Raw genomic sequence first — 21,076 nt, forward strand, 5'->3', positions numbered from 1 at the left:
AAGCTGTTTTAGTGGATGCACCAACTACTAGAGTGTGGTAGGGTAATAGGCCTAGCCCATGAGACCACGCTCTTTGGTGTTTTTCAACATTGCATCTAGTTTTAACTCAAATTAATCTTGTGCCTTTTCTACAGGATCTTCAACGGCTGGACAGCAAGGCCTATCGGGCTGCTTACATAGCCTCGTTCTAAATGGGCGGATCAACGATTTAGCAATGGCTGCCGCATCATCTGACGCAAGGTCAGTCAGCGTTGGATGCAGTGCGACGTAACGTCATTGTGGAGGAAAACACAACCATGTGTCGAGTTTTTAGATGGGACTATAAATAAACTGGTTTATTGTAAAGGCTGTTTGTTTATAATAAACAATATTGCCCATAAATGTCCCAAAGGGAGGGGCACTCGAATTCCCTGGTGTAAAGAGACCTGCTGCAAGAGATTTATTATTTTGTGACCCAGCAACATAAAATTTGAAAGATTTCACTTCCCATTAAAACCCCTATATCAAATACCTCCTATAATGCTCAACTGTCTTCTCTTTGAAGTCACATGCTTAGCAATTCCTATCTATTCACGAATTATGGACCTGACCACATTTTTATATACAAGGAATGATGATGTCATTTAGAGGCGAAATGTGGTTTTTAACATCATCAGTTTTTCTCCCAGGAGCAAGTGATACTTGTGGTTTATGTGGCTTGTATCAATTTCTTCCAATTCATTTCTTGACATAAGACAGCCCTTTTTCTCTTGCCTGCACAGAATGGCATATTTACTTCAGGGCCCACGCTACCCATCCTTAACGGGGGGCAGCAATAAGAAAAATTTACCCAGTTACCTCCCCCCCCAGACCCCAAGCTCCCGTTTTGGCAAAGCGTTTTCTGTCACTGTTCCACTTGTGGATTCTGGTTCAATGAATTTGTTGTAATCTACAAGTTTATTCAGATGAAAATTTGGCTAAATCATGTTTTAACAAGGTACCAGGGGACTTTATTGAAAACATGCAACAAGATTCCCAAGAACGTGATCAGATCGTGATCACGTTTTTGATCAGATCACAGATCGTGAATAGTTAAGAATCTCTAACTGCTTAAACTAAAGCAAAAACCCCTAGTTAAAAATCTTCATACTTCAACGTTTCAAAGACTCTGCTATCAGGAAGAATTCTAATCCTCTTCTACTATGTCTCCGTGTAGTTTTATAAATATGAGTTGTAAACCATCTCCAAAGTGATTTAGTTTTTTAGTTAAATGTGTAGATTTTATACTGATTTTATACCACTGGAAAGATATGATGTTTTTTTCTTGGATGTTCCTCGCTGGACTGTAATATCTATTGGCTTCGGGTTGACGTCATGGATTTTACATCTTGCTGTCTTTGTCAAAAATGGGCCTCAGATTTGAAAGCATCCCTGAAATTTGTCTATCCCGGAAAGTTCATATCGTTTGGTATTAATTTAGTATTTAGAATATTTGGTCATTTCTAAAGAGTTGACCCGAGAAAAAATTTCACTGCAGCAACAAGTTTTAGTGAAACGTATAGGAAAAGCTAGATTTTCAAAACAGCGTCATTCGCTGCCTGCCTGTCCAAACAACATGACATTTTCGACACAGACACCGAGGGGTAGCTTCATATTACCTTTAATAGAAAGATAATATGTTTTCATTTGTTTGATTGAGTTGTTGGGTTTTTGCAAATTTGAATGTAGGGTTTTCGAAAATTTGTATATTTTAGGATATGTTTTCATATTTCAAAATGCCACACCTCCGTCCTCTGTCTATTGAAGTTACCCCTGGGGCACAGATTAATTTCATCAAAAAGATTCTAAATCTATGATCCATTTTTGGCTGAAATGAAGACACATAATTGACAACTCTGACTCGAAACCGAGAATCAATCTTGGGGCTTCACAGTTAGGCATTAAATGCATCATGGGTTGTTTCTTTCTGTACTAGGAAACAGCGTTCACAGTAGTGGAAATTCATGTCTCCATTTTTTGGAGGGGGGGGGGGGGGGGGTTGGCTAAGGGCCATGATTTTCTGACAAGGCATCATCTTGGATAGACGTTCGATACGTTAAATGTTTGTCCATTATTTCCCCACACTGACCCGAACACAAACGCACAAAAATGAAGCAACTTGCTGGATATGCATAAAAAGGGATCATATGAAAAAGGAGCAGTGTCAACGGGGCCTCATAGGTAAACACTGGGATTTGTCTTGAAATTCGCTAGTATTTTTTATTTACACAAAGTTGTTTCAACTTTAAGTTATTGGTTCTAAAACACTTCTCAACTTCGCCCATCCCGCGTGAAATTACAGCCCTTTTTCACGAGTGTCTGAGAAATTACAAAAAGTATTCCATACGATTTAGAGTCAATATATGAAGAATGAATGAATGATTTGTCTTAAAAGTTGAATTGATCTGTCTATATCAAAAAATCAGGTGGATTGAAATTTGGTGTGAATATAAACTACAGTTTGTTGAAGAAGTGTGAAAATTGGCATCTTGACCCCTTTTATATTGAATGGGGAAAGAATGCTGTCTGTGTACAGTAAAATCGAACTGACCCTTGCTAGAGCAGTCAGAGGGCTGGCTGGTTGCCCAGGTCATTGAATTTCTGTACTGGGGCTAGCGAATGAACCACTGCATCACAGCCCGAAGAGAGTTCTGGGCTATCATGGCCACACAGAAGGCGCTACGCTGCGCAGTGGTAATGTGTTTTGGCGGCCATTTTGAACGGTTGCTGAACCATGCTGGTGAGATGTCAGTGATCAACGTTGTAACCATCATAAAAAACTGGTAAGGAAAGCATTTATCAGGCCTTTGATCAGTTAATAGCGTTTGATATATTTGCAGTTATCGAGAACTTTTTTCACAAACAACACTTTTAACCTCACCTAGGCCTACGATGACTTTTTCAGCTTTCGAATTTAACATTTTTCTCAATAAAAATTTGTTGGTCTATCAAGTGCACCTGAAGGCTGCCTGTAACAGGGAAGGATCAAGATCAAAATTGAAGGTGCTCAGTTTTAGTTGGGGCTGGTGCTACGCCTTTAACAATGTATGGTGACTACTTCTTTTGGATGTTTAAAAATTATTATAATGTTCAGGTCAGTTTATTTTTCTAGTATCTTTAAATTCTAAAGCAGTGAAAAATTGAGCACGGGTTGCCAATAACTGTTTAAAATAATTGATTTGCAATTGAAAACAATTATTTTTTTAATTTCATGGAAATGTGCCATATGAAATGAAGCAAATCGATAAAATAACTGGAAAGCAAACCAAATAATGATAAGAAAAAAATTCTAAGTTCTTATCTCTTTGTTGAAATAAATACTTTATTCCTAATAAAGGTATGATAAGTGTCATAGAAAGGCTGAATTTGATTTCTTTATTCATCATTCTGACAACTGTATTAACCTTTTTACAATTACAGCTATTCCCAACAGAAATAAGTATCATTGATGTTCTTTTCAGTTTATGTATCATTGATATCTGGTTTTATGGTTTTGAGAAATAACATTATTCTAGACAATCAGTAGGTCTGTAAGGCTGTGTTCTTGGCTACTTAATTAACAATCATATAAGTTTCATAAACACTAAAATGTTTTGTGGATTTCACCAATCAGAAGTGTTTTCAAATAGTTTATGGAAACAAAGTTGGAGAGTTGCATTGGAAAGGTCCATGGACAAAATTACAATTGTTTTTAACTCAAAAAATTTTCTAATGCATCTAAGATTTAAATTAATTACTATGCTTGGCATCAAAAAAGGTAAAGAAAAACAGGATGCTCACATGTTTCCAAACTTTTTGTCAATAATTAGAACCAAATTTAAACCTTAGAAAGTTATCAAAAAGGGTTCTATCAGGCATGCATACTGACCAGGGATGTAATTGTAAAAATCTAGCAAGGGGGCTTTATGAAATTTCTAAGTTGTTCTTGTCAGTAATAGCAATTTGGACATGACGAGGGGTTATGTTTTTTTCAATCATTGGTTGAGCAGCCAGATATAGTGACTGTGTTGGGTGGCAGCTAAGATCAGAATATTGATATTACGGGAAGGGCAAGGGAAATTTCATGCAAGTGAGGGGGCAAAATGTTTATCTTGCTCAGGGGTTTAGTAAAAGCTGCCAACATGGTTCGCAAGGAGAAAAACTTTGAGATGTGACATTTTAAGAGTGGTCAGAAAAGGCATAAAAAATATTTACAGCATCGATAAGGATGAACTTTGTTCTTAAATAATGACCTATTAGTTGGATTTTGAATTGACACATTTTCTCTTATGTTAGCAAAACAGAGGTAAATTAAATGAATAAAATGTCATGCAAAATTGTTATTCAGTGGGCTCAGAAAGTATTCAAAGATATCGAAAAATCAATTTTGAAATTAGCACAATATTAAGAACACCCAAGCCTAAAATTATCCAAAAATAAGAACATCAAGCAAAAATTATCTTTTTCTTATAAAAAAAGTGTAGTACATCAAATATTAACAGTACACATGAAAGAGTCAAATAATAACCCTGGATTACTGCTGTTTTTTGGACTTGTTCACAAGTTTTAGAACCAGCGTCAATTTACAATGGTTTGATGGGAAACAGCTTGATCTCTTTAAATGCTATTCATTGAATCAGTTCTGTTATATTTTACACCGATTTCAAAGAACTCCAGAAAAGGTAAAGTCCTTAATAGTTCTCTTTGATTCGGACTACAAAAGGTCTATTACCTGGCTGTAGGGTGCAAAGGAAGACAAAAGAGATAGGATCATGTCTTTAAGTCTAGAAAGCACTAGGGGCTTTCTGTCTTGAGTAAAAGAATGTTACATAAATAGCTTTGGTATGGTATTAGTTGTCTTCTTTCCAGGTGCTGTATTGATTTTAGAGGAACCCCACCGTTCCAAAAAGAATTTCAGAATTTGAGTTGTCGTTTGAAAGCTCGAGCGTTTTCGCCATTGCTTTGGCATGTTAATCTTGCTTGAACTAAGCCAAGAGATGTCCAAAGAGACTTAAATTTACTGGCTTTGACGCTACACATTTGTTTATAAGAATACCTAAGTTCTTGCTGAGCCTTGGTAAGCTGAGACAAGATGTAACTGAGTCGCATTATAGTGTTTATGACTCCAATGCCGGGCACGTTCATTTCAAGACATATAGCGTGAAACTCGCTTGCTTTGTTTTCCAAAAAAAACTAAAAAAACAATTAATTCTTGATACAGCTTTTGCTTAGCAGTAGTATTAAATTATTCCTAAATTTAAGCGATTTTAAATCTTACTGCTCGTTTTGAACAGGTTTGAACAAAAACAGAAATATTCTTATTAAAATGTGTGTATTATCCTTGTAGAAATTTGTGTTTATATCTACGTGGACGCATAGCTGATGAAAGGCAGTTTGATAAAATTCTGCACGAGCCCAAGCTTTCCATGGGAATTTTTCTTCGAGGGGGCTTAGCAGTTTTCGGTGCTTTTTCTTACCAAGTAAAGCAGAAGAACATTGCCTTCTGCATTTAAGAACCAAAAATCGAGAAAGTGACTTCCAGCTTTTGAGATTTTATATAAAACAGACACTTTTGGTACGTTTGTGTTGTTTAAAAATCTGTCGTTAACACTTTAGCCTAGTATTTCCTAAATGTAGTAGATTTTTGGTTAATCTACCTATTGAATAAATGGAATGAAACTGAGAGGTTTGAACAAACCCAATTCTTTATTGAAGAAAGAATTAATCTAGCAGGTAATCATATCCAAAAAATCAAGCTTAAAATTCTTAACTTTATTTTACAGTTCATTGAAGGTTGTACAGGCCCTCAAGCAAAAAATTTGATACCGTACACAATTATCACAAGTTAGCACCATGGGGTCGACCGCAAACAGTGTTTTGGGAGGTCAACTGGCCGACTGGCAACTCTGGCTGGAAACTGACCGTTATTTAATCGACGGTGAAGTTGCAGGAGCGTAAAAGGTGCAAGACGCGTCCAAGTCAAGATGGGGAACAATTTTGCATTGATCTTTCTTATTCTTGGCTGGTTAACTCTGTCCAACGGTATGTACTGCTTGTCAAACTTTATTCAATAGCGTACATTCGAATATAACAATTGTCCTTCCAATACAACTTCCAACCGATTATTTCTGCGTCTTATTAAACGTTTTATTTCAACGTCTTTAAAAACTTTTGGATAAAACTCAAGTTTATGTTTATGTCTTAAGCGGGGGTGAGGGGTGGAGGGTGTAAGGAGGCAAAAAGGGAGTAAGAAAGATTGCCTTCATATAGAGACTGGCAACTACCTGTTCCGTTTCTTTTACAAATTTTGAACATCACAAGAATAATTTAGACATTTTGTTCAAAACATATAGATTTGCTGTATTGTGTATAAACTCATTTCCTGCTTTCCTCGAAATATTTAGTTTACAATATGAAACGTTAACATTTATTTTTCTGCATCGTTAAAGCCGTTAAGGGATTTTTCCTCATATCCTAATCCATTCATAAATCAGAGACTGGCAGACAAGACCGCATTAAAAAATGCGACAGTGGTTAACAAGAAAAACGATACGATCCTAAGTTTTGAATCCATTGATCGAAGACCCTCCCCTGGGCGAATTTCAGCTGCGAGTTTTGATACTTATTTTAGATAAACTTCTTATATAGCTTATGCATATGTTAAAGGATACTTGTAAAAGGGGGGGGGGGGGGTTCCACTTTGGCGAATCAGGTCCCGCGAGCCTTGCAATCGCTCAACTGCGATCGCAAGATTGATTTCCTCTCTTGAAATTGGGTCGCGCGATCGCTGTCAGCGCCCCAGTAGATTTAGGCGCGTTAACAATATGGCGATTACAAGGCGACAAATTTTGATTCTCACTTTGTTTAGGCGACGATTAAAAAGAAAGGCGCTGTAGTCTCGTAAGAAAAAGAGATTTTGGGTAAAGAAAAAATATGCAGAAAAATGTGAAAAGGGAGAGTCTCATCAGTTTGTCAGAGAGATGAAACTTTTCGACAAGGAATGCTTCTTGCAACATTAAAGGCAGGTTTCCACTTTTGCGAATCTGGTCGCGCGATCCTTGCGATCGCTCAACTGCGATCGCAGGATTGATTTCCACTCTTGAGATTTGGTCACGCGATCGCTGTCAGTGCCCCAGAAGTATTAGGCGCGTAAACAATATGGCGATTACAAAGCGACAAATTTTGATTCTCATTTTGTTGAGGCGGCGATTAAACAGAATGGCACTGCAGGTTCGCAAAAAAGTTTCCAGTTTAATGCCATTGATGCTACAAATGCCGAAAGAGCCCTTGATAAAATGAAGAAATTATTTAGATTTGGATCTGACGGTAAAGCCAGTCATTTCATCAATGTTGCTTTTCCTATAATTTCACAATCTCTTTGCAGTATCTTCAACTTTTCTATTAATACCGGAAAATTTCCTGATAGTTGGAAAACTGCACGTGTTGCACCTATTTTCAAGAGTGGAGAGCGTAACGATTGGTCTAACTAGAGACCCATCTCCGTTCTTCCTGCTGTTACCAGGCTGTTTGAAAAACTAGTATATGATCAGCTATATAATCACCTTGATAGAAACAAACATCTGTACATGCATCAGTCGAGTTTCCGAGCTTTACACTCGGTCGTAACATGTTTGCTTAAATCCACTCATGACTGGTACGTTAACATCGATAGTCAACGCTGTAATATTCATTGATCTAAAAAAGGCACTCGACACTGTTGATCATGATATACTCTTGGCGAAAATGCTTCACTATGGCATCAAAGACATGGACCATGATTGGTTCCGTTCCTATTTAAATAATCGTAAGCAGTTCTGCAATGTCAATGGTGTCTCCTCTGAAACTCAGGCCATAGAAATAGGAGTACCACAGGGTTCATGCCTTGGACCTCTCCTTTTTTATTGTATATAAATGATCTGCCCTTTGCACTGAAAAAACCCATGCTACAATGTATGCTGATGATACAACCATATGTTACGCCTCTGATAATATGGAGGATTCTAATGCTATTGTCAATGCAAAACTTGCAAGTCTCAATGGATAGTTTCGCGGGAATAAACTCTTATTGAACGTTTTTAAAACTCAAGCAATGATAGTTGGCTCAAAACAAAAACTAAGCCGTATAAAGAAATCATCATCTGTTAATTCAAGTTTCTACGTAGGAAATGATGATATTGGATTTGTGAACGAAACTAAATATCTTGGCATAATGATTGATGATAATTTAAAATTGGATTGCCAAATCAACGGCATCCAAACTAAGATTTCGCGGGCTCTTGGCCTGTTGAAATACGTTAAGCGATATGTTCTAACTAGCACTCTAAATGATATGTATAAGGGTATAGTGGAGCCTCATCTTAACTACTGTTGCTCCGTATGGGGCCCCTGTGAGACCACCAGAATGAATAAATTACAAAAACTCCAAAACAGGGCAGCGAGAATAGTAACAAACAGTGATTTTGATACATCTGCAGCACCTTTGATTCATGTTTTAGCATGGCCTACAATCGAGACACCTCTTCACCGCGAAACATCAATTATGGCCTTTAAATGTCTGAACAATCTAGCCCCAGAATACCTTAGTTGGTGCTTTTCTAAACTATCAGATTGCCATAATCGCGGTCTTCGTAACTCAAAGACTGGCCTGCTATTACCCCGAATGAGAACATCCTACGGACATAAAAACTTCGCTTATCGTGGTGCAAAAGTTTGGAATGATCTTGACTTAGAATCAAAATTGGACCCTCCATCCATTGCTTTAAATCGAGACTTAAAACTTACAAGGATCTCTTCCATGGACAAATCCGTCCTTCTTTTCGTCTCTCTGTCTTTCTTTTTATTATTTTAGCTTGTATTATATTGTACTTTTATATTTAATTAAAATAACTCGGTATTTTTTCACAGGGCCAATTGTAAAACAGGTTTCTACACTGAATTGTTTCCCTGTATAAATAAGTTTAAAATGAAATGAAGTGAAAATGAAAGGGAGATGTTGGGTAAGAAAAATATGTGCAAAGAGATGTGAAAAGGGAAAGTATCATCAGCTTGTCAAAGAGATAAAACTTTTCGACATTTTCAAACGCAAGAAAATTTTACTGTACTGTTGAGGGTTGACTTTGCTGAAACTAGCATAAAAACGACATGACTTCTGGACCAATTTTTTTTCCGTAGTCTTTTTCTCAGCGTAGCAGAGCGTGGAGTTGATTTTTTTATATGCGCCAAAGAAAACAAAACAGGAGAATGAGGCATTTCACGTAAAGCAGAAAAGAAAACAGAGCATCTAATTGATTCTTGATAATTTGGTCGCAGAAAAGTTGAAATCTATTCAACTCCCAAAAACAGTCGCGCGATCGCCAGTGCAAAGGGGAATCACCGCCACTGGATAAAATGCGCATGCCCAAGAGACGGAATGCTTGGGATTTATTGCGAAATGTTCTAAAGCCACGTGTAACCTGTACTTTTGATTGACAGGTTGTCTTCATTAACTAGCCTGAGTTCCAGACCCCAAACTAAAAGTATTGGAGTCTGGGGCTCAGGCTATCATTAACATGATTTCTTCATTTCTACTTTTAATAATTTTTATTGCTTTCTTATTTATTATCATGTTCTCTTACTGTTATCTATCGATGTGGTGTTGTGTCATTTCTAAATTTTGTAATACATAAATTCCGTAATTTTTCATGAGTTTCTAGTTTTTTCTAGAAAATCAGTATAGTTCTTAGCCGTAAATAGGCCCTCTTGGCCTAGATATCCGTGGTCATAAAAAGGACAAAAGAAACAGGCCTTTCGTTTTACAATGCTTTTAAACCGAGGGGCAATTCACTGTTGCAAATAACGTGCGAGAATTCCCCGAAAACAAAAGGATTTCCAAGAATTTTCAGATAAAATAATAGAATTTTCACCAAAGATGTACGGGATTTTTACGAAGTGAATTGCTCCTTGTGACCCGAAGAACTCCCCCCCCCCCCCACTTTGATTCAATTCAACTTACTCAATGAATTTCAATGCTGATCGAATGAAATTTTATTAGAGTTAATTTCACGAGGGATGTTGTAGAATTTGATTTCGCTAGGGGTTCTTATTTTGGCTTATTTGTATTTCTCTCATTTGGGTGTCAATTGTCATGCTTCAATTTGGCATTTAAGTCCTGATGCGCTTCTTTGGCGCCATTGGGAATAATAGAGAAGAAGGACTTCTGTAGTTTGGGCTTCTGCACGAAAGCGTGGGTCCCTTGACTCAGATGGGTGTATTTGACTGCTCTGGGTCGGGATTATCGTGCTTTTTTCGTATGCTATTTCCATGCTGTTCTCTTCCCCCGTCCCTCCCTCCCCTTTTGATATCAGGCGTAGTGTGTTTCTCCAAATCCTTGTTTATTCTTTTGTATTAGGCCAGGGTCTGTTTACATCACGGGATTCTTTTCTAAGTTCTTCTTATTTTTCGTTTAGGAAAGACTTGGATCTTAATTCAATCATGTTTCCTCTTCCCCTTTCATATCTTTGGTATCTAAGGTAGGATTGGTGCATCGCTTCTATGGTAAGAAAAGTGAACTTTTCTTGTCCATTCCCTACCCAGAACTTTAAGCTGTTTGTACTTGTGTCTATTAAGCTATATCAAAGGTTAGGATTTTGTATGGGTTAGGTGAAGCAACTAGTGCCGATGCACCAACGGCCCAACGTTGCTTCCTGTGATGAGGGAATGTAGACTCAAGAACTGATTTGATAAGAGATGTGGCAACGTCTTCTGAAGGAGCTTTTTTTAGTTGATTGGAAGCATTTGTTGGTGCTTTTTCTCCCAGTAAGAAATTAGATTTTATTTACACTTCATCTTTTCCTTTATAGCTGGGATCTGTTGGCGACGCAAAAATTCTGATGGCAAATGCTCAGGGTTTCGTGGCTTTTACTCAAGTCAAAAATCCTGCTGTGAAGCTGGTGGGTTGGCCTATGGCGGACGAGGCACCATCAAGTCAATTTTATTCGAATTATTTATTGATCCACCTCCCTGCGTTGTCTGTAATAGTAAGTAACAGTGTTTAAGTAGTTCTTTCAGGAGATCTTTCAAATTTCATTGGATATCTTTGTTTCAGAAATGCTACTTCAGGCTAGGATTCGGCTGTTTGTGGTCTTAAGTAGTTCTTTCAGGAGATCTTTCAAATTTCATTGGATATCTTTGTTTCAGAAATGCTACTTCAGGCTAGGATTCGGCTGTTTGTGGTATGAAGTAGTTCTTTCAGGAGATCTTTCAAATTTCATTGGATACCTTTGTTTCAGAAATGCTACTTCAGGCTAGGATTCGGCTGTTTGTGGTATGAAGTAGTTCTTTCAGGAGATCTTTCAAATTTCATTGGACACTTTTGTTTCAGAAATGCTACTTCAGGCCTGAATGCGGCTGTTTTTCTCCGCCAAAATCTAATATTCATGTGCCAAATACCTCATTAAGAGATGTGTTTAAACTAAAAAATTGGACATTGTACGTTTGCATGTATCAGACATTTTTCTTCCCTTATATTTGTTTTTGACTTGCTTTTAGCACCATCTTTAGGAAAACTTCGAATTTCAATATTATCTTGCGTCTGTGCTCCTTCCATGGCTCTAAAGGTGCATTTAAAACCAAGAAACTTTTTGTGATTTAGTTTAATCAACAGAGGATAAAAATGTAAGTCTTTAAAGTCCTGTTGTCTTTACACTTTCTCTTCAACCTTATCCAATGGTGGGGCTGCGATGGCCCTCCTGGTGTGGGCAGTCTTCTCTCACTCTTCAGGTCCTCTGCACTTTGTGATGGAGCTGCGATGGCTCCTCTGTGTAATCGGTAAAAGAGAGGGGCAGTGCGGGTGAATGACTCGGCCTTGGGTGTTTGCTTGAAAGCGCGACCCGATTGCTCAGTGGCAGAGCAATTAACGCACAAAGTCGGGGGTCGTGATTTCGAGCCTTGCTCGGGTCGGTTATTTTCCCGCACTATCTATTAGAGGTTAAAAAATAAAGAGCTTTAGGAGCCAGGCCATGGGCTGAGCTCCTTATTAAGGGAATGCATATTTTGAGAAATTGTGTTGACTTGGTGTACTAATGTGCCTTTCCAGAGGTAATTGTATGGTATACTGTTAAACCTCGACCTCCCCCCCCCCCCCTTTGAAAAAGCTCCCCCCTGCAAACAAGCCCCCACTGCTACCGTAAATCCTCAAATTGGGCTCCTCTCGATTTGTTGATTTTTGTCATCTAAGGATTGCCTTTGGGGTTTTATTGAATTATTCAAAAAATTCATGCTTTTGATAATAATTAATTAAATGTTCATAAAGGAATTCCTACTAAAATATACGAAATCTTTTAATAATGTCTGAACAACGGACAACGGTCTTTTGTTCTAGAACAATGGGACATGTGACGTTATCTTATTGAAACAATAGGCTTGCCCTCCTAATATTTGATCAAGTGTCCGCCCCTGTTTTACCATATGTCAAAAATCCTAAAAATTGATTTCTTGTGACGTCACACTTGAGTATTTGTGACGTCACACTCTATTACTCTTCGTAGGCTCCTGAAAATGAGAATAATATTCTTTAATTTCAGATTCGTGCTCAAAATTAACGTGTGAGGAGGGTATGGCTTGTAGATTGTCTGCAGACGGTTTGCCACGCTGCTATTGCCAAACAGACTGCTCAACGTACAAGCATGGCCCTGTTTGTGGTTCTGATGGTCGTACCTACAAATCGGAATGTTACATGAGAAAACGTTCTTGCGGGCAACATCGGCTAGATGTCGAATATCGTGGCACCTGTAAAAGTAAGTTTCGAAATTTATTCTTTCTTATTCCTATTATATTCTTTTATGAAGGTTTCCAAGGATTTCTATTTTTTCATTTTTCTCATGTTTATTTTTTTAGGCATGGTAGCCCCCAGCTAGAGGAAAACTCATTTACAGGGGGCCATGCATTTGAATACAATTTAAGTTAAAATAATTATAATAAATACAATAAAATACAATGAGATTAAATGAAATAAGATTCAAAAAAATAACATTTAAAAAAAATACTGCGATTCATGCAATGCGGGATTTATGCAAGACCTTTCTTAAATTTCTTTAGGGTTGGTTGACATTTTGTCTTGTCGTCAACCCCTTCCCGAGACTCGCCCCCCTGAATGAGAAACAATTGCATGTTTTTTTCAAGGAAAATTACATGTTTCTTTTTATGTTGCGTATATGATAACTTACACATTTGCTTCCATGAAGAAAACTACAGGCACCTGAAGGTTACGATGAAATGATCGGGGGGTCCGGTCGGATAAGGAGTGTTTGAAATGGACGGTCCGGAACGCAGGCTTGGAACGTCAGGGTCCAGATAGGAGGGTCTGGCTTTAATAGTATTATTATTATTTTTATTATCAATTTATTTACAGTAGGCTACTAAAAAACAGCTTATTTGCAGCTAATTAAGGCCTACTACAAACTTAAAGTTTAAAATGCATATTAAAGGTAAAGTTGACACATAAAACAGATCTAATAGATAAATAAACAGCATTACGTATAGAGTACCAAAGTGATGACGTCATAAAAACTTATTTTTAGAATTTCTGAATTCTGATCCCAGAACCTGAAAGAGCATCGTGAAATACCTCTAAATATGCAAATTCAGTCAAAGGCATTACGATTTGGCTGATATATGGCCTCTTGAGCACAGGCTCTTGCCCCATCAAACCTCTGTAATTTGGTCTTGGTTCATAACTTTATGTGGGTTCACACTTTGTTTAAAAAGAACTACAAGATGACATGGTTTTGTTCATTGTATAGCTAAAAATTGTATTCTTAACAAACAGCTCTGTCAGCAAACGCAAACTGTGATCTGTCAGCAAACTCAAAATCTTTCATTGGCCATAACTTAACTCGCCCAATGTTGAACATATCTAACTGATTTTGCATATTGAGAGGTATTTTATGCTGTTCTTTCAGATTATGTGGCCAAATTTAAGAAATTCTAAAAAAATATTTTTGATGACGTCACACTTCGGTACTCTATGTGACATAATTCTTGCACATTCGTTCCATTTTTTATACGCTTCTTGAAACTTGGAAGACTGGCTTATTCTTTTATCTCATTTAGTAATTTATTCCATTATATATTATAATTTATTCCATTATCTGCAACCCAGAAAAGATATACTTTCTAGACAATATGTCGTTGTTTATCTTTTTGGGAGCTGTATTAGCACACGAACCCCCTTTTTTCCGATTTGATTGTTTGATGGCTATTTGATAAAGCAACATCCATTTTTGAAGAGCAGACTGATCTTCGCTTCAAAGTCATAATGGGCTTTGAAGAAAGAAAGCATTTTGAAACATACTTAATCTTTTCGACTGACACTTTTCAGAATATAAAACGTCACAACTTGGATCGAAAACTCGACGCTAGGAATTATGTATACCCAGTGGTGGATCGAAAAAGGCCAATCAGAAACGCGTTTATTTCGTTCCATTACTGGGAATACAAATTTCCCAACTTTGAGTTTTCGATCTATGTCTTTCCTCTCGATGTGACCATCCCTCGTGATTTCTATGCCTGTAACTATAAAAATTCTGGTGACTCTTCTCTCTCTTAGTGAAATATCGGCCATGTCAGCGACTCGAACAAATGCAGTCCCTTTGATCTGTAGTCTGCGACCCTGAGCCATTTTTGCACCAAATTCCAATAATTCGTCTGCCTGATAATTCGTACAAATTTATTTCCACTTGAACTTTCAACTCATCGCTGTTCCTTTGCTTATAGAGAACTGCGTCGGTGTCACGTGCTTAGAGCGTCAGGTTTGTGTAGCAGATAGGAGCGGCAATTCGTACTGCATCAATACACATTGTCCATCGGCTTGTCCTTCAACTGTCAGTAGAGTTTGTGGTACAGATGGAAAAACATATCTGAACAAATGTGCCTTAAAGAAAGCAAGCTGTGTTGGTGGAAGAAAAATCGACTTTGCCTATTTAGGAACATGTGAAGGTACGGTAATTTTGTGTCGCTTCATATTAAACTGCACAATATCAAGTTACGCCAAATTTCACGCCTTAAAGGCTTTTGAAGTTGTTATATTTCGCACTTTACAATGCAAAATATTTTTGATAAGATGCGGATCATTTTTGCCGAGGCTACTTGTTCTTATTTTTTTAGATATTTTGATGCTCTGGTATTCTAAATCTTGCTCTTATTTCAACATTGATTTTTCTACATTCACTCACTATAAATTGTTTCTAAGGCCACTTAGTAAAAGCCATGCATGACATTCCTAGTAGCACGGTTGATTAGGTGATCAAATGTCTTGTCAACATGAGTGAACATTTTCCTAAACATGTTCTAAAATATTTACATCTGCGGCTGGACATGTTCTTGAAATGTTCTTATTTTTTGGCAAATCGAGCCTCTGTGTGTTCTTTTATAATGATGAAAATGGTGTTTAGCAGCGATGCTTGAGGTACACCTGCTGATGTTTGAGATAACACCGTTCTCTATAAGTTTTAGAGAACGGTGTTGTCTCAAACATCAGCAGGTGTACCTCAAGCATCGCTGCTAAACACCATTCTCATCACCAGCTGATAATTTTTTAAGCCATATATGGCAGAGGCTGAAATTTGAGCTCACCCCCGTCAAATTATTCAAAGGGCAATAGCCAATTCATTTTGAATAAATGCATAAAACGGCTTATTCTAAGATTTGCAGTGCTCGTCCCCTCAGAACGTAAGTTTTTTGCAGTGAAAAATTCATGTCGAGATGTGCAGTGTCCGAAGAAGACAAAATGTATGTTGGATGTGAATCTTCAACCACGATGTGACTTTTGTGATTGTACTGAAAGTGAACGTGGCCTACCGGTGTGCGGGTCTGATGGCAAAAAGTACAAATCGTGGTGTCATATGCGAAAGCACTCATGCTCCATTGGAAAGATAATAAGAGTGGACCCAAGACTCAAATGCCAGTGAAAGCTTTGTTACAAAATGAAAACGACAGCATGCTTGCTTCGATAAAATTGCCAGGTTTTTTATGTACAAATATTCAGTCCGCCTGTACTATACGATTCCCTACGCTTTATTGCCTGTAGTTTTTCGTTCAGCTTTGTAAATCCAAAACAGATATATGAACTTGCTCTTTCACTTACTTCAAGATGCAACCACGTTTGCACCGATAATGATTAGGAGCAAACGCCTCCTAGCAATCCTTTATGGCATGTCATATCACAATTTGACATGGGCGTTTGCTTTGTACGAGCAGTGATGGCAAAAGTTGACATGGAAAGCAGTAGCGGTGTGGGCCACTAGGCTGTAGGGGAAGACACAATGAAAACGTTTAGGGCGCGCCTTTTCTACAGTAAGAAAAAAGCTTCCCACTAACATGGAACGCCTTTGCTTACCTTTTAAAACGTAAAAGCAATTTCAAAATCATAGCATCGTTTCACAAAGAATACGTTGCCAAAATATCATGCCTCTTCCAACATTTCCTCATCGATTTTAGACGAATTGCAAAATCGACACTGTCGAAAACTAGGATGGAAGTGTTCCTCCTCAGTCCCCTCGTGCCACCGCGATTGCTGGGAAAGTGGGAAGCAATCTTATTACTGAATCCAGCTTGTAAAATGGAACGGTATGGGTAGAAAGAGGGACATGGGTAGAAAAGCAGTTAAGAGTAGTATGCATATTGTGTTCTGTAAGCAGGGGCGTACCTTGAAGATTTGGAGTAGGGGGTGTAAACGGGTGAATTTACCGACCAAAATTCAACTATTGCTAATCAATGTATACACGCCAATATACTATAAAAAGTCAAGTTGCGCATCCACTGGAAATCCTCAACATTTACCGACCAACTTTCCAAAAGTGTACCACTCCCTCCCCCCCCCCTCCCACACCCTTTGGTAGGTACGCCCCTGTCTACAAGTAAGAGGGGAATAAGTTTATTGTTGAAGCATCTGTGTTGCTGTAAAGTGAGGCAGTAGCGAAACAGAGGCTCGTGGAGTAAGTGTTATGGATGCCTTGGATGATCCACGTGTTCGTGAAACAAAGTAAATCAATTTGCATTAAACAAATCGCAATTACCCATTATGATATACGTTATCCATTATGAGTATACCCACCTGTAAAATTGTATTACCATAAATATTTTTCACATGAGATCATCAAAATAAGCCAGAACCATGCTAGCAAAACCTGGGGGTATTGAAGATTTCCACTATTCATAATCAAGGTACAGACCAGTGTCCTCAGATTTCTCTTGAAATTTTCGTAAATAAAGCTTAGTTTTTGGTAACTATTTTGGTCAAAGTTTCGTTTTGAAGCTTTGGCTAGATTTTCCGGTATTTTACACATTTTCTCGCGTCAAATATTCCAATTTCTACATATGTAGATACTTCGACATTTACTTGCATTTTTGCTTGTTGCTTCGAAACGATAATAAACAACAGTTTTTTCTAGACATTTCTTAGTTGTCTAGGTTGTTAGCCTTCATTATTTGTAAGTCTTGTCCAATGTAACGTGCTTTAGATGTTCCAGACAAAAGAGATCTAAAGTATGACGTCAGCAAAAGCCTTTTAGAACTTTTGAATTTTAACCACATAATATAAACGAACACCATGAAATACTTCAAATTGTGGAAATTTATTCAAATATGCCCAAAATCGAGATATTGCCAATGAAAGATGTATAGTTTGCTAACGAATTCTAATAATAGATTTTTGTGACGTCATCATCTTGGAACTCTATTAACTTTGAAATTTTAATTTCGACGTTTACGCTACGTGTGTTGAACCCATGTGGAATAACAGTGCCTGTATTTTCCTTAACTAATGTTATACATGTTCCCCGATGCTCGCCACTGTCAATTAAAGTAAAGGTTCGGCTGTCATAAAGCTATGAACAGAGACGAAATTGCAGAGGTTTGATGGAGAAAAAGCCAGTGCACATGTGGCCATACCGTATTTTCTTGAATGGAAGCCGCCCCTGAATAGAAGACGCCTTTGATTAGAAGCCGCACGAATTTCGTAAAAACAAAAAATAGAAGCCGCCCTTGAATAGAAGCCGCATTTTTTCCTACTGAAGTTAACAGAATAATAGAATAATTGAGGACGTGTATTTTCTTCATCATATCATTACGATTTCCACTTCAATTTGCTCTAAAATTTCATCAGTTAAATCCTCTTAATTATGAATATCATAAATATCCGTTTCTTCTCGAAAGTTGTTTTCTAATGTTGGCCTTGGTACAAACTCGATGCTTGGATTCGATTCACCAAAGAGTACCCTGGCTTCCTCTCAACCAATTCAAAATACATTTGACTAATTTTGCATATTTAGACCCCGTTTACACTGTCCCGGGACAATTTTGTACCGTTACGGTTCGCAAGTGTTTACACTGTCGCGGTTCCAAATTGTTCCGTTTAGCCGTTCCGTTTACACTGTACCGGTACGACCTTAATTTAATGGTAGAACATTGTTTAGAGGAAGCTGTATTTAGTCAACCAAGGCTTTTATTTTGCCGCTGAAGTCAACAATCGAATTTTTATTGTGAGGTAAAATGGAGCGGAAGGCCGATTAAAACTTTACTTGGACGAAAGAAAAGGTGGCTTTAATCTTCAGTGTTATTTTAGACTACAAAACTGCCAAGTCCAATCAAGGCTTGGACTGGGAAACACTACAAGCCTTTTCTGTGGTCGTCTTTTCTTCAGAATTTCCTTTTCTTCAGAATTTGAGAGCGTAGTTACGCCACAATCAAAGCCTCGATTACCTGAAACAGCCATACAAAAGACCTCTTTGTGAATCCGTGACAAAATCGTCTCGGATAGGTGTTTACATTGTCCCGTTCAAAAACGGAACCGTGACGGTACAAAATTCGTTCGCTTTCAAAGCAGGGTCAAAACTGTTCCGGATAGCAGAGCAAAATCGTCACGGTTCCACAGTGCTAGTGTAAACGCAAGGGCGAACCGCGACAGTTTTGTCACGGTTCCAAACTTGCACGGGACAGTGTAAACGGGGTCTTAGAGGTATTTAATGATGCTCTTTCAGGTTATGGGATTCGATTCAAAAATTGTAAAAAAGGTTTTTGTGACGTCATCACTTTTGAACTTTATTGTCGCATTATTATTATTATTAGCTATCATATTATTGCGCTCTCAATAGAGGCAATTTAGAAGGGGGTAAGTGCCCCCTTTGTATCATTATTTTTGGAAATTTTATGTTTTTGAGAAAGACTACGGATGAAGTGATTTTTTCCATAATCTTGTATCAACAGTTGTTTTGAAATAGACTCGTTTTAGGGGTGTGTCGAAGTATTGGTTGTTGGAATGTTACTCCCATTTTTTGATGAGCAATTTTTGAACTAATCATTGCCAGTGATGTCACTTTTTAAAAGCTTCAGACAAGTGTAAATAGAGAAATGGGCTGTTGCTTTTGGAAACAGTCGGTGGATACTGGTTTTCAAACCAAACGATATCTTCTTCTCCGATCATTTTAAATCTGTTTTAATCCTAAACTAATCACCTGCTCACCTGCTCTCCAATCACCTGCTCTTGTCACGTCTCTCCATGTTCCCTTGGCATCTTCAACATCAAATTATCTCAAAATCAGGTCTGAGGAGATGCCATCGCTCAACCCAACACCTGAATTCTGGAAATGGGAATATTGCGATAAATCTGTCTGAGTTGATCTATTCAGTCATCGCATCGTTGTTGTTTTCTTGCGCTGGTTTCGTTCGTTTAAACAATCGCGTTTGCTTACAATCAGTTACACTTTAATTATGGACAATAAAACAAAATATAACAATAAGAAACTGTAGAAACTGTAGCACAGAGGAGCTACAAGAAATCGCAGGGGGACGAATTTAGGGCACGGCCTTCATAGGGGATGCGACGCTTTTCCTGAAAGACTGCGGTGACAGTGAAAATATTTGAAGAGAAAATAAAGTGAGAAGGCAGTGATTGCCTTTCGTTTTTTCGGATCGAAATGTCGCGAAACTGTGCAGCCTTCAGCGCGAACTTCTACCCAGTCCTTTTTCGATCTGCGCGTGAAAATGTTGGGTGAAATGTTGGATGAAATGTTGGATCGTTTGACCACCATCGTTGGGTCACATTTCACCATAAAAGAAAAATTTTGGGCGAAATGTGGTTGAAATGTTGGGTCGTTTGTCTAGGGCTTTATCCGTTTCAGTTTTGCTACGGAACCAAAAGTGATCCGTAGCATTCTAAACGGGATCTTATGTAGGATCATAGTTTGCCCGTGGCCTCTTGGCGGCATCAATAGTAGCCATCAAAGGAAGAGAAACTGTCTGAAAATTTCCGTTTATTGGCCTAAGCGGATCACGCATTGACAAAAATATCCCACGCATTGACAGAAGTGGGGATGAGGGGCAGGGGGGATAATCAGTGGCGCGCCAAGGGGGGTATGGGGGTAATAACCAAAACATGGTCTACATATTTCTTCTAATAACGGATTGAAAGACGCTAGGTAGAGGTAGTTCATAAATTTTCCGAAGAAAATCAACTTGGTGCAAAGGACTAAAACGAGGCAAAAGGGGCGTGGTCTCACGGACCACGCCAATTACCCTCCCAGCCAGAAGTAACTGGCGCCGCCACTGGTGGCAATGTACATTCAAGTTGGTCTCCATAAGCCTTCCTGCATTTTGCATTTGATACCGTTTAACCATTTTTAGGGCCTGTTTTATATGAGCAAAATTATCCCACCAATGAGAAGGTCCGCCATTTGTTAAATTGCTTGAATTACAAATACAAGTTCAAGCTCGCGTTCCAAGGATTGGATTTTGAAGCAGATAGGCCATTGCATTCCCATTTCCATTCACATGCCTGAAGGACAGCTGAGAGGAGAGCTAAAAACGAAGCAACATGCTGGAAGGTAGGATGAAATTTGCATGTAAACATGCGGTGATTTTATCCCACTTGCCAGCCCATATGCTTGAAGGTGGGATAACTTTGCTCATATAAACAAGCCCTTATAGACAGGTCCCAAAGAGAAAAATCGGAAAAAATTGTCCAGTCAAAGTTCTGAAAACGGTTTTAGGGCCGCTAGACATTGCAGAATCAAATTTCACTAGGGGACTTTTGAATTTTTTCCTTATT

General features: G+C 38.2%; 2 protein-coding genes across 3 annotated transcripts in view; both read left to right on the plus strand.

Annotated features, from left to right (window-relative positions):
- LOC135686996 (laminin subunit alpha-1) overlaps window positions 1-1,288 on the plus strand; it is a 60,447-nt gene extending 59,159 nt beyond the window's left edge. Inside the window, exon 60 of the mRNA XM_089114311.1 lies at window positions 135-1,288. Within this exon, the coding sequence (XP_088970437.1) occupies window positions 135-271 (137 nt within the window). The 3' untranslated portion in view covers window positions 272-1,288. The remainder of the gene's footprint in view (window positions 1-134) is intronic.
- Window positions 1,289-2,084: 796 nt separating this feature from the next.
- LOC135687686 (follistatin) lies at window positions 2,085-20,315 on the plus strand. Of its 2 annotated transcripts, none has more exons than XM_065204319.2 (6): window positions 2,085-2,801; window positions 5,781-6,039; window positions 10,836-10,925; window positions 12,558-12,770; window positions 14,749-14,970; window positions 15,718-20,315. In XM_065204319.2, the coding sequence occupies exons 2-6, from the start codon at window positions 5,982-5,984 to the stop codon at window positions 15,939-15,941; spliced, it is 807 nt and encodes a 268-aa protein (XP_065060391.2). In that variant the 5' UTR covers window positions 2,085-2,801; window positions 5,781-5,981; the 3' UTR covers window positions 15,942-20,315. The 2 variants fall into 2 exon arrangements, with proteins under 2 accessions (XP_065060391.2, XP_065060390.2); XM_065204318.2 differs by having other exon boundaries at window positions 2,666-2,801; window positions 10,836-11,012.
- Window positions 20,316-21,076: the final 761 nt, after the last annotated feature.

The sequence above is a fragment of the Rhopilema esculentum genome, chromosome 20 (genome assembly GCF_057945365.1).
Source record: "Rhopilema esculentum isolate cy_ngs chromosome 20, ASM5794536v1, whole genome shotgun sequence".
NCBI classification, from domain to species: Eukaryota; Metazoa; Cnidaria; class Scyphozoa; order Rhizostomeae; family Rhizostomatidae; genus Rhopilema; species Rhopilema esculentum.

Coding starts and splice junctions, on each gene's coding strand:
- LOC135687686 (XM_065204318.2), top strand. CDS start 5,982: ATGGGGAACAATTTTGCATTGATCTTTCTTATTCTTGGCTGGTTAACT. Junction 6,040..10,835: donor CTGGTTAACTCTGTCCAACG/GTATGTACTGCT, acceptor TTTCCTTTATAG/CTGGGATCTGTTGGCGACGC. Junction 14,971..15,717: donor CTATTTAGGAACATGTGAAG/GTACGGTAATTT, acceptor AGTTTTTTGCAG/TGAAAAATTCATGTCGAGAT.